Source organism: Myodes glareolus, chromosome 7 (assembly GCF_982192425.1).
Source record: "Myodes glareolus chromosome 7, mMyoGla1.1, whole genome shotgun sequence".
Classification (NCBI taxonomy): domain Eukaryota; kingdom Metazoa; phylum Chordata; class Mammalia; order Rodentia; family Cricetidae; genus Myodes; species Myodes glareolus.
In genome coordinates this window covers 53,102,954-53,116,414 of record NC_142032.1, presented here as the reverse complement: position 1 = coordinate 53,116,414, position 13,461 = coordinate 53,102,954, and the positions used below count along the sequence as shown (strand labels likewise).

Sequence of the window (13,461 nt, the reverse complement as noted above, 5' to 3'; positions counted from 1 at the left end):
AGCTGCAATTGTTGCTGCTATTTCTGTCACTGCCACTGTTGTTACGGTTGCTGGAGTTGCCATTTTGCAGATGGCTGTGACTGTGGAGACTGTGGATCAGCTGTCTGGAAGGGTTAACGAGGCCATGCAGACACAGAATTTTCTGAACTCTCATATTAGATCTGGACTTTTAAATCTAAATCAACAAACTGTGCTTTTGCAAGAATAGGTAGATGCCCTTTGGTTCCTGCAACAAATGTCTTGTACATTACACCTGCTAATGTTGTAAACAGTTAAATGCATATCTGCAGACAACTCATCATATTGTTTGTATTAATAGCACACAGGTCCCTGGGGTGTCTGGATCCAGTCAGTGGAATGCCGTGACCCAGCTTGGGGGCTGGGTCCAGCAATTGTCTGGAATGCTCTCACTTGTGCTGATATTGCTATTGGGGTAAGGGATCTGTTTTTGGATTCTCTGCCACTTTATGCTGCAACCCCACATACAGCACACTGTCACTTGACAAGTGTTGCTCGGGCTGTCTTACAGTGATTAGGAAGTACTCCAAGTCTGGCTGCAGATGTTGTAGAAGTCATGAGGGATCCCTACGATGGGCAACTCTCCTGGTATAGAGAGCTCGCCTATGACAGGGGTTAAGGCCGCCTGTAGACGGGTAAGAGCCTCTATTCAGGGGAATCCCAAGACAGGGGCTCTCATGCTTTTAAAATAAACAGGGGGGAATTGTTGGGTCCCTTGAGGACAGGCCTTCACATCCCCACTTGATCTGTTTTGCACTCTTGTGCTTGGTTGTTCTGAAAACAGGAAAAAAAACAGAAACAATCTGTTGTTTTCAGCAATGGTTTTAAGGATTTTACCCCTAAGCCATGTGAGTAATGGTGATGAGCTTCCTCCTTCTGCTGACTCAGCCTCCCCTGCTGAGGGCTATATATGCTGTGTGAGAAAGTGAAATAAAGGCTTGTCTGCAGAATCTGAAGTTGTGCTTTGTGATAATCCTGATGTCCCTCTCTCAGAGAACTACAGTTTCCATGCTGGTATGGCACATGGAATCCTGAAAAGAAAAATTTTGTTTAATTCTCAAGTCCTGGGAGAGGTAAGTCTATCATTTGTTGTCCAGTCTTTGTTTAATGGGAAAGTCCAGGGCTTGTCTCAAGTTCTGGCTAGAGAAATCTGTTAGGCTGGATGATCTCAGCTAACCACCTTGAAATTATTTTAAGCAGTTTATAATCCAATGCCAATCTTTAGGTGGTGTTTTTCAATTTAGTGATGTTATCATAGTCCTGGAGGAATCATTGTGGGGCCTATCCTCCATACAGAGACTCAAAGTTCACTTTTAGACGTGGTCATGGTTCACTGCAGAAAACTGGTAGAGATTCAAATGTGAAATCATGTACATGAAGGTAGATTAAACCTTTTTATAGAATTATTTTGTACTCTATATGATCATTAATATCATGCCATGAAGTTATATATATATATATATATATATATATATATATATATATTAAACCTTATACCTTAAGAAAAGCTGTTAATGAGTCAATCTAAAACCAAAGGCTTATGAGATTAGTGGCAATAAAGTACTCCTTATATATTTGTTTTTCTTCTGTCCCATATTAGGTGGGACATGAGACAGAGATTTTAGATTTCACTTTAGTAAGCATGCTTGGGCTTACAAAATGAGAGCTCTGTCTCTATTTCCATCCATATCTGGACAAATGTTCTATGGTGATATTCAAGATATTCATCAGTGTGACTGTGGGACAAGGCCAGTTCAGGCACCCTCCCCTCTACCGCCCAAAGACCTAGCTGGGGACATCCCTGTGGACACCTGGGAAGCCCTATAGAGCCAAGTCTCGTGCCAACCCTAAAATGGCTCAGTTAATTAAGATATCTTCTTCCCTGCTCCCCTATCTGCCCATCTTCCATCTCAACCATCCCACTCCCCCAAGCTCTGCCCAATCCTCCCCATCTTCCTTCTCTCTCCCCCCTCCTCTTCTCCCCCCCCCACTCCCACCCCCATGCTCCCAACTTTTGTCTGGAGATCTTGTCTGTTTCCATTTTCCAGGAGTATCTATACATGTTTTTCATTGGGTTCACCTTATTATTTAGCTTCTCTAGGATCACGAACTATAGGCTCAATATCCTTTGTTTATGACTAGAACCACTAATGAATGAGTACATACCATATTCATCTTTTTGGGTCTGGGTTATCTCCATCGGGATAGCTACTGAGCCCCCAAGGTCCAGTAGAAGAGCAGAAGGAGGGAGTAGATGAGAAAGGAAATCAGGACTGCGAGGGGTTGGTCCACCCACTGAGACAGTGTGCCTGATCTAATGGGAGCTCACCAAAGCCAGCTGAACTGGGACTGAATAGGCAGGTGATCAAACTGGACTCTCTGAATGTGGCTGACAATGGGGGCTGACTGAGAACCAGTGATAATGGCAATGGGATTTGTTTCTACTGCATGTGCTGGCATTTTGGGATACTAGTCTGCTTGGATGCACACCTTCCTAGGCCTGGATGGAGGGGGAAGGGCCTTGGACTTCCCATAGAGCAGGGTACCCTGCCCTTTCTTAGGACTGGAGGGGGAGGAGGAGGAGGGGGTAGGAGGGAAATGGGAGGAAGTGAAGAAGTGAAAATTTTGAATGGAATTATTTATAAAGCAATAAAAAATTTTAAAAAATGAGAGAGCTACATTCTAACTCCAAAGTCAGTTTTTATCTTTAATTGCTCTTGGATTAGAAAAAGACCATTTACATTATATATCTGCAGAGAATAGCAGAAACAAACATTTTGGAAAATTTATGAAATTTTATCTTGTTGTAAATGTGATATACCAATAGCACAATTTACTTTTTTGAGACTTTTTATCACATGATTTTTTCTTTTTTTTCCAGATGTCTCAATTGTCCACTGATCTTTGGATTCCTTAGGCATATGCCTTTATGCTCCTGAAAGACAGAAACAAAACCCTTCCATAACTTTAACATTGTGGAGATTCTCTTTTGGCAAGTTACATCCAATCAAATGAAAAGCATTTGTTAGTTTTATAGGTTAGTTTAACTTAAATGGCCATACAATTTTGATGAACTATCATCTCTTCTAATTAAAGAATCTATTTTGTTCAAATCAAATCTTTATCAAGTTTGATGGTATCCATAGTTTTCTTCTCCCATGGAAACAAAAGCAAAGCCTCTTTCCCAACATTACACATGTCCTCGATTCCATTCTGAGGTCAATACATCTTTAAATAACACCAGTTGATTTAATTTTGTAGTTTTTCTACTATCCAATATCTCTCCATTGTTGTTTTTCCTTTATTATTAGCATTTAAAAAGTTGAAAGTCAATAAACCACTATGCAGTCTATTTCTGGTGGGTATTTATCACCCTTTCTGTTTTTTTAACCAATCCTTTAGTGTTTCATTTGAACTTTCTATAACTGCGTAGCCTAAGGGATTGAGTGGCATACCTCTAATATGCTTTATATTGTAATAAGCAAAATATAGTTTCATTTTCTTAGAAACATATTCTGGGGAGTGCCTGTCTTTATTTGTACCAGTTTGCCCAGGATGATCATAAATTCTAGCAAATGTGTGATTACCAAATCAGCTTTTTCAGAATGCAAAGCAGAATGCCCATTTAAACCCTAAATAAATCTCAATGGTGTGGTGTACATATTTTAGTTTTCAAAATTCTACAAAATAAGATACCTCCATCTGCCAGATTTGATTCCTTTGAGTTCCCATTGAGTTACTTCCTGCAGGTAGTGCAGTTTGGTTATATATGGAATAAGTAGGACATCGCCTTATGATTTTCTTTGCTTGTTGTCAGGTGATGGAAAAGTCTTTTAAACCTTTGCTATTGACATGAATTTGAATTTTTTAATGAAATTCTCAGGCCTTCAGCACATTTCTGAACAGTAATTGATCAATTTTTGCATTGCCTTATGCTAGAGGACCTGGCAGACCCTTATGGGATTGGATGTGTGTTATATATATGGGGTGATTCCTAATCCTGACTGTATCTTGTAACAAAATAAATAATAAAGTTAATTGTGCTACTTCTAGTATAAATTCAGCAATTTCAATACACAAAACAATTCTTTCTGCATATTGTGAATTGGCAACTATATTGAGAGGTTATTTAAAATCCCTTAGTACCATGAGAATATTCTGCATTTTAGACAGAATTATAAGAGCTTTGATTTACTTTACTTAAATTTTCTGATTTGTAACCTGCATTAAATTATTTACTTGCATCAGTATAGAATGTAGGGTCTCCAGTTATTCATGTGTGCTGTTCAAGGAGAGAAAGGATCCTGTTAGCTCCCTTTATAAGTTGAATTCTCTTGCTTTGAAATAGTTGTTGTTAATCTCACCCAAAAATTCGTATAAGTTCTTTGCCAGGGTTCACTTTCTCTCCATAATTTTTAAATTTCATCATTACTAAAGGTTGTATAGTTTCTGATGCATTTATTCTTTCTCATTGATGAAGTATCAATATATCTTTTAGAATTAACCCAAAGACCATTTCCACAAAAGTTTTCAATTTTTTACTCAGCTTATGCAGTAAAAAGATCCTTTCTAAGATAATATATTTCCTCTGCATTAAAATTTCTGTAGGGAATGTTTAGAAGGTAATATGAACAGAATGCAGTTAAGTTTCAGATTCACATGATGCACAGGGGCTTTCTGTAATTTCTCTTCAGTAAAAGCCAATTCTCTCTCAGCTTCAACTTATAATTCTCTGGAGCTATTTAAGTCCTTGTCACCATCTATGGTTTTGTTTAAATTAATCAGGTCATTAAGACCTATCTCAATAATGTGCCACAGATGGGAAATGTCTCCTATCAATCTTTGGAAGTCATTAAGAGTCTTCAATCGGTCTCTTCTAATTTGTATCCTTTGTGGTCTAATTTTCTGTAAACTTGTTTTATAACATAAATAACTAATAGAATCTCCTCTTTGTATTTTTCTGGAGCAATGTGTAATTTTCAACAAGGCACAATTTTATTTACTTCTTTAAACATTCTTTCTAAATATCTACATTTGAATCAGATAGCAAAATGTTTTCGTAATTGTAAACTACAGATTTAGGAAATTGCTTTTGTGTCATTTGCAATGGCTGACTTACAAAATATTGGCACAGGGTGAGGATATTTATCATTCCCTGTGGGAGAATCTTCTATTGATATCTCTTAGTAGGCTGAGAATTATTACACATAGGCACTGTGAAGGCAAATTTTCACTGTCTTTTCTTATAAATTTATAGGGAAGAAATAATCTTTTAAATTAATAATATAAGGAACCATCCTTTAGTCAACAGAGAAGGTAAAGGAATTGCAGATTGTAGAGAGACGATTGGTGAATCTCATTATAAACAGCTCTTAGATCTGTTACTATTCTCCATTTTCCAGATTTCTTTTTAACAGAAAATACTGGAGAATTCCAAGGGCTGGTTGTTTCTACAATATGCTGAGCATCTAGTTTCTCCTATACGAGCTGTTCTAAATCCTGAACTTTCTCTATTGTTAAAGGTCATTGCTTAACCCATAGAAGTTTGACTGTCAACCATTTTGAATATAGGGCTGTTGGTGCCTTTAAAATATCAGCAGCTGTTGTGCCCTGTTCTTGTACAGTCTGAATGGTTGGTGAGTCTTTTTTATAAAGTCTTTTAAATTTTTTTCCAGAAACATAGTTTAAGGTTTGTTTCTAAGAGTGTGGTAATGTTAACCTGAGTGTTCCAATGTTGCAACAAATGACATCCCACAAATTCATTGCTGTGTTAGCTACACATGGTTTTAATATTTCTCTCTGTCTGTCTGGTCTTATACATTTGCCCCTCCCAGGTTTGGTGCACCCCAGGATTGTTCCACCGGGGATGACCAAGTCTCAGCTTTCCTAGAAGTCATCATTTTCAGCCTGGACCTCTCTCACAGCATAGTTGAAAACTCAGACTTGTCGTGTCCCTCTTCAACTCAAGCTCCAGCCTTGCAGGCAAACAATCCCTAGCCTCTCTCTGCTTAAAGGTGTGTGGATGACTGACTTTCTACTTGCTGTGTTAGCATATAATTGACAGAGTTGGGGGAGAAAGTGAAGAAGCTTGGTAAGAATTATCTAAGAGATATATGTTAGTCTCCATTAAAAAATGGGCTTAATAAAAGAGAATTCAGCCTCAGTGATGAGTTCATGGAGATCACTATTATAACCCCCACTCCCTATGGACAAATAGTGCTTTAGTATTTCATACCTATTCAACCAAGAAAATAGACCTTTATCACTTTATGATTCTGAGAATGCTGAAGACACACACACAAGTTTGCATGTGACAGGAGAAGGCCTCGTATATATGGATAAAATTAGGTTCCAGGAAGTCACAGGATTGAGGAAGACTTTCTGGTAAGTGGACATTTCTTGGACTGTGAGAACCAATAGGAACTGTTGATTTGTTTTTGTCTTCTTGGATAAGGTTTCACCCTGTAGTTTACTCTGTCTTTGCATTCATAATATACTTCACACTGGCCCTGAAGCTGGGACAGTCCTTCTGACTCAGCCTCTCAAGCCACAGGATTACAGGCATGAGCTACTTCACAATGCTCCAGAAGAGGCAATAAATAATAAAGAGTTAAATCAAATTTAGATTGATTCAAGATATGAAAATTTCAAGCAGGTGCCTAGATGAAAAGAGGACCTTGGTAGCTGCCTAAGACCAGTGGCACTCCTGCAAAGGGAACAAGCAAAGTCTACAAGGTTCCTACCCTTTGGGGCCCAGACAAACTCAACTCCACAAGGGGCCTGCTCCATATGCAGCCAGAAAGGCCACTGGTCCTGAGGCTTTCTCAACCACACACCAGACTATTTCCTGTCTTCTGGCAGCCTGAACATTGGAAATTGCACGGCCCCCATGTAGGTTCATCCCCTGTGCTGCAGAGGAGGACAGGGGTCTCAGATGCCCAGTCCCACCAGTGCAGGTCTCTGAGACTTCTTCAGTCATCGAGCTCCTTAGTATACTGGAGGACTGGTGGCACCCAGACTCGGAGACCTCTTCATCCTCACTAAGCCTAGGGTAATGTTCCAGGTACTGGGTAAGTCCCATCACCTTCCTGGTGGACACAGGGGCTACCTTTTCTGTCTTGATCTTTCACTGGGGCCCATTGTTTTCATGCTGATTTCTGTCCCAGAGCTGGATGGGACCCCCTCCAATCTGCCTAAGACCCTACCACTTCCCTGCGTTCTTGCAGGATAATTCTCACATTCTATTCTGGTCAGGCCTATTTGCCCAGTGCCTTTACCTGTGCCACCATATCCTCAGTTGATTTGGGGCCACCCTGTCCTTGGCACCCACACTCTCTCTTGATTCCATTTTCTTCTTCTCTTAATTGCCTCACATGTCCCTACCCCAAATTACCCTGTCACTACCCTCCTGGATCCAGTCAACCCCCAGGTATGGGATATCTCCACCCCAGTGGCCGCTACCCCCCACCAGTCAGTCCTTGCTCACCTTAAGGACCCCTCTTCCTTTCTTTTCAGAGCCCACTCACCTGTTACTGAAACCCATAACTGCAGACTCAAGGCTATTATTACGTACCTGCTTTCTTAAGACCTCCACCTCATTAATTAGTTCAAGACCTCCACTTCATTAATTAGTTCAAGACCTCCACTTCATTAATGAGGCCATCATCCCACCCCACCCAATGTTCACCAACCCTTTTATCCTTCTCTCTAACATTCCTCCTACAACTTCCCACTTTGCTGTCCTGGACTTAAAAGACACCCCCCTTTTTATTGTGTCTCTACACCCTGACTCATATATTCTCTGTATTCTGTCAATCATGTATTTTAATAAAATGCTGATTGGTCAGGCAGGAAGTATAGGTGGGTCAACCAGATCGGGAAGTAGAGGCAGGGCGATGAGAACAGGAGAAGACTAGAAAGGAGGAAGACCATTCCTCCACTCCTGCCCAGACTAACGAGGAAGCAGGATGTGATCTCCCCCTGAAAAAAGTACCGAACCACATGGCTAACATAGGTCAGAATAATGGGTTAATATAAGTTACAAGAACTAATAAGAAGCCTGACCTAAAGAGCCAATCAGCTTTATAACTTATAGAGATCTCTCTGTGATTTTCTTTGGGACCTTGCCAGCTGTGGGGTAGCGGGTGGGACAGGAACCCCCAACAAGCTGGCCCCTCATGTTACATGGGACATCCGTTTTTCTTAAAAATTTATGCTGGTTGGTGTATACTTTTTTAAAAAGTGTGACTGGTGATTGTATAACATTCTTGGAAGAGTTCTTGATTTTCTTTGTTTATTTGGTAAGTCATAATGGGCAGAATTTTAGTGACCTGAACTTTCTGAAGCATGTTCATGTTGTCCTATAGACAAACACCCACCAGACTCAAGGATATGGAGCAAGTTTAGAACTGTAGGCAGTAGGCATCACTAAACCCCCCTTTTATTTCTCTCTCATTTTCTCCTGTGTCCTGATGTGGTACAAAGCTATGACTGCTTTACTGAGGAAAGTGTGAAAATATTTAGTGAGACATATGGAAGAAAATTATAAATGAATATGATCAGGACACAAGCTTGCCTAAATAGTGCTGCATTTCCTTAAGGAATGGAGAGCATGGTGGATCTACTTTAATGAAGCTTATGACAACCAGGGCTTTTCTTTCAGAATAAGGAGTTTGTCATAAGTAGTACCATGGCTGAATGGGGAGATACTGAGTTGGAGTACGCAGGCAGTGACTGGCACATTGTACATGGGTAGCAATGAGACCGTTTAGTACAGTGGCCAAGGGACAGGCCAATGTTTGTTATCATATGTGACAATTTTCATTTACGGCTACAGAAAATTTACTTACAGGGCAGTGCAAGATGGTGTTTGAGCGAACACCAGAGTTCCTGATGCCTGATCACCAGGATTGATAGTCATACTGATAGGGATTATTTTGTAACTTACTACCATCACTTAAAATCTATTTCTTTTTATCAAAACCCATTCAGTGCAAGACTCAAGACATAGGATAACAACAGACAGATGGTAGCATCTAGAAAGAGTAATTTATTAGTGCAAGACGTTGGAACCTTCACATTGGGCAAGGAAAGTCAGTTTATCCGTGAGAACCAATGGAGTCCAGAAAAGTCATGTTTCATTATTGCTTGAGATCACAATATAATAAAACTTGTGTCTGGAAATAAGCAACAAGTGAGAGAAGAAAAGTGAGCAGAGTCAGGCAGCTCCTGGAGAAGAAATGTTAACAAACTAGTGCTCCATGAGAGAGCTCCGTGGAATGACCCCGCAAAGTGTGCTTGGGGGAAGTTCTGAATTGTTCTGGGGAAATTACATCAAATAATGCATATGAGTGGAAACTCTTTCCAAATTCAGGCAAATACACTCTGAATGGGCTCAACAGTGTGGCTCAAGTTCCTCTGTCTCTGTGATCAGGGGGGCTACAGAGTAGATCACAGCTTCCCAGGTATGATTTAGAATTGTGAACTCTACCTTCATTTCAATGGCATAACCAGGGGGGACTCAGAGCAGAAGTGGGTAAGAAGGACTGGAAACAGGAGGTTCACAGGCTCCTGGCAGGACCAGAAAAGGTGGCAGAGAAATGCACCCTGTCAATATTTTGCTCTTAAGGATGTTGTCTCCAGCTCCTTTCCCCCATATGTGTGATTTTCATCCACCAACACCTCCCACAGCATTGGATAGAGATAATATCCACTCATTGTGTAGATATCAGCTTCAGCTAAGTTCTCAGTCAATTGACAATAGAGTTAGCCCTGAGTCCTCCCTTTGTAGGGCTCCACTGTTCCTTGTTAGGGTGCCTCAGGAGTGTTGTGTCCAGGGTGGAATTCTAGAAGGAGGCACCCATCCCAGGCACTGTTTATAACTGAATTCAAACCAGTAGAGTATACCTGAACCAATCTGCCATTGGTGACCTTAAATTCCAGTGCCTCACCCCATCCATATGTTTCTTATAGAATGTCAGACCAACATCATCTGTGGCCTTCTGAGTGTAAAGCAAATTGAACATACCAATGCCGCTCCTATGCTAGTTTTTTCTAGCAAGTTCATATTGCTGTCTACACATCGCTTCACTTTCAATTTTGCTTCAACAGCCTCTGCAGGTGCATTGTATCTCTCAAGTTCTGTCTTCAGTATTCCCTCACCCAACAGTAGGAAGGCAAGGCTTTCACGCTTAAATGCATAACAGACTGGGGAAGCATTAGCTGGAGAGTGTAAAGAGAAAGAATCCAGTTAGTCAAAATTATTGCTCATATTTAATTAATTATTTTTTTCATGAGCCTCTCTGACTTAGGGCTGCAGACTGGACAGCATAACCAGTATTATGGTTCCCTCCTGTGACGACACTGAAGCAAGACAGCATCACCTCCTCAAAATCACACAGCAAGGGACTGAGGAAAGAGTATTATTGACTCTATGTTTCTGTATTTCAATCCACATTTACAACCCCCAAAGCTTCTATGGCTGCAGAAATTCCCTTTTCTAGCATTAAAAGTTGAAGGTTTGACTGCACCCTCAGTAGCATTTTCATGAGTCTTCGATAGTTGAAAAAGGAATTTTTGTCATTCAACTTTGACATACATAGCAGAGCTAGAATTTTATAAGAGACAGAAAAACTGAAAACCAAGCAGATTGCTTATGTATAGAAAGTTCACAGTTTGAAATTGATGGAATTAGGTCATGCAGCAAGGTAAAAAGCTATTGTAATGTTACAAAAGTTGATAAGTTTTTTTTTCCAGACAGGGTTTCTTTTTGTAGCTCTGGCTGTCCTGGAACTTGATATGTAGATCAGGCTGCACCAAACTCAGAGATCTGCTTGCTTCTGTTCCCTGAGTGTTGAGATTGAAGGCATGTGCCACCACCCAGCTGAGTTGATTTGTTTTGATACACACCAGAACATATCTAGGAACCTGTGAAAAGCTTTGTCCTTCCACAATGATGCTCAGATTTACTTCTAGGGAGGCTGACAAGGGAAGCTGACACCCACCTTATGGTCTCTAAAGATCTATGATAAATATTTGATTAGAACTGAAGAAATCAACTTTCCTATCTAGGTTCCACTTTCCCTTCAAGATTCTTAAAAAACAAAAACAAAAACAAAAAAAACAAAAACGAAACAACAGCAATAGCACAAACCTTACAAATCTCCAGAGGTGGCCTGGGTCAGCCTCAGTACCTAACTTGGATCACTGGCCTGAGCCACCAGACCCAGCTGTGCCAAGACATGACAATACTACTCTTAGGAGGTGCCCAGAGAATATCTGATGTGGGTCTAAAGCAGGTCCTATCAGTCTGTAGGGATGTGCTGTAGACTATTGGAAATGGGGTATTTAGGCAGACAGGAGGAGACGCAGAAAAGAAAGGGAGAAATTGCCCATGAAACTTGGTTCCCTTTGAAGGTACAGAGTATATAAGAATGTTCTGTTTACACACAAATGGATTTTTTTGCAAAAAAATGGTTAATTTTAGAAAAATAGACATCTTAGTGGTAATGACTGCACGTTTCAATCCCTTTTATTGGTAGGACCTCCAGAAAACTGATCGAACTACATGAGCCTGCTTGTCCTCAGAGTCTAGTGGAGGGATTTGAGATATATTATTCACAGTTTGTTCACAGACTCAGCAAACAGTGAGCAAATGGGAAAATATTGACTTTGAACAGAGCTCTCTCAAATCACCTTCCCAGACACAAAGACAATAAACTGAAAAATAACACAACCAACACAATCCCTCTAATAAAAACCTTACCTGAATTTTGTTCCTAATGTCCTTCTTGTCCCCGCCACCCCTACCCCATCAAACTTCCTAAGTAGGAGAAAATTAGTTTTTAGGAGGACTAGTAAAAGGGATTGGAAGACATTTTAGATAATCTGTGGTAACCTCAACCATGTCATACATAAGCTTGCCAAAGTTGTTCAAAGAGGTCAACTTTCTAAGAGCTGTGGCTGGATTGATCATAAGTGATTCTCACCTTCATAACAACAAACAGCCAGGATGACCAGGAGAAGACACAGGACCAGTCTCATGGTGCTCAGTTTGTTCACAGACTCAGCAAACAGTGAGCAAATGGACTCTACCTGAGCCCCTGGAGACCAGGGGTATTTATATGTGGTGAGCCTTACTGGTCCTGCCCTTCAGGCAGCTCATAAGACCTGCATCAGTGATGGCTCATTTCCTCACCTTCCTCCATCCTGTTAGGCAGGAGTCCAGGAGAACAGTCTCATGGGAACATCACTGTTCCTTCAGGTGACCTTTTACATCCCCAGGAAGCAATTTGTGAAGTTTCAATTTACTTTTGAGCTTTTGATTATTACACTTGAGTTCTCTCCTTCTGAACAGGAACAAGTGGGTTCTGACAGTGGATGACATTCCCTAGGGCACAGAACCTCCAAATACCAGCCCCGGAAATGAGAGCTTTGCATTTGGACCTTGCCAACATTTCATCCAAACCCTAGCATCTAACAACATCAAAATATCAAGAAGACCTGACAGAAATATCCTCAATACATTGGAAACTACAACAAAGTAGACTCCAAATTAGTTAAAAAAAGGGAACACTGAGTAAGAGAAAGTAGAAAATACAGAGCAGAAAGCATTGGAAAACCAATGAAACAAAGACACAGGTCTTGGAAACTATGAAAAAAACCCGAGAAATGCACATCTAGAGTACTATAGAAAGATGAAAAATATGAATAAAAATATGAAATGAAAAGAGAGAAATTACCAGTTATACCACAGAAAGGAAACAAAGGATTGGCAGGGGTCCTTATGATCAACTTCATTCCAACCTGGTGCGAGAGAATTGTCTGTATTCTGTCAATCTTGTTTTAAATAAGTGCTGATTAGCCAGGCAGAAAGTATAGGCAGGAAAACCAGACAGGAAATAGAAATGATGCAAGGAGAACAAGAGAATTCTGGGACGGAGGAAGTTGATTCCTCCCACTCCTGCCCAGATCACTGAAGCAGCAGGATGTGACCTGCCAGCTGAAAAAGATACCAAGCCATAAGGCTAAAATAGATCAGAATAATGGGTTAATATAAGTCATAAGACGTAATAAACAACCTGACCTAATGGGTCAATCAGCTTTATAACTTACAGTGTCCTCTGTGTGATTTTTCTCTGGGATTAAATAGCTGGGGGGCCGGCCTGGACAGAAGCCGCAAAGAGCAGCCCCACTCATGTTGCATCAACTAATGTGACAGAATACAGGAGCACTTTCTGTACATATTTATTCTATCAAGATGGAATCATGAAGAATTTTTAAAAACTTGAATAGACAACAATTTGTGATTGGAGTCTATATGTAGCAAAAATTCACAAACCAAGAATAATAAAGCCAGAACAAAATGGCTTTACTACTAAATTCTATCAAACATGCAGAGACCTAAGATTATTTATTGCTATTTTCTTCCAAAACCATATTGTA

The 13,461-nt window shown here is 40.3% G+C and overlaps 1 protein-coding gene across 1 annotated transcript; it reads right to left on the bottom strand.

Moving 5' to 3' along the window:
• Positions 1-532: 532 nt before the first annotated feature.
• On the bottom strand, positions 533-12,060 carry LOC148121417 (secretoglobin family 1D member 1-like). Its single transcript, XM_087908688.1, has 3 exons — positions 12,006-12,060; positions 10,046-10,239; positions 533-643 (listed from the first exon to the last, which is right to left on the bottom strand). Exons 1-3 carry the CDS (start codon positions 12,058-12,060, stop codon positions 533-535), a joined length of 360 nt encoding a protein of 119 aa, XP_087764814.1.
• Between the last annotated feature and the right edge of the window lie 1,401 nt (positions 12,061-13,461).

Excerpts from the sequence above, each read along its gene's own strand:
- LOC148121417 (XM_087908688.1), bottom strand. The coding sequence starts at position 12,060 with ATGAGACTGGTCCTGTGTCTTCTCCTGGTCATCCTGGCTGTTTGTTGT. Across the intron at positions 10,240-12,005 it reads GGCTGTTTGTTGTTATGAAG|CTAATGCTTCCCCAGTCTGT; the intron begins GTGAGAATCACT and ends TACACTCTCCAG. Across the intron at positions 644-10,045 it reads CTAGCATAGGAGCGGCATTG|GCGGCCTTAACCCCTGTCAT; the intron begins GTATGTTCAATT and ends ACCCGTCTACAG.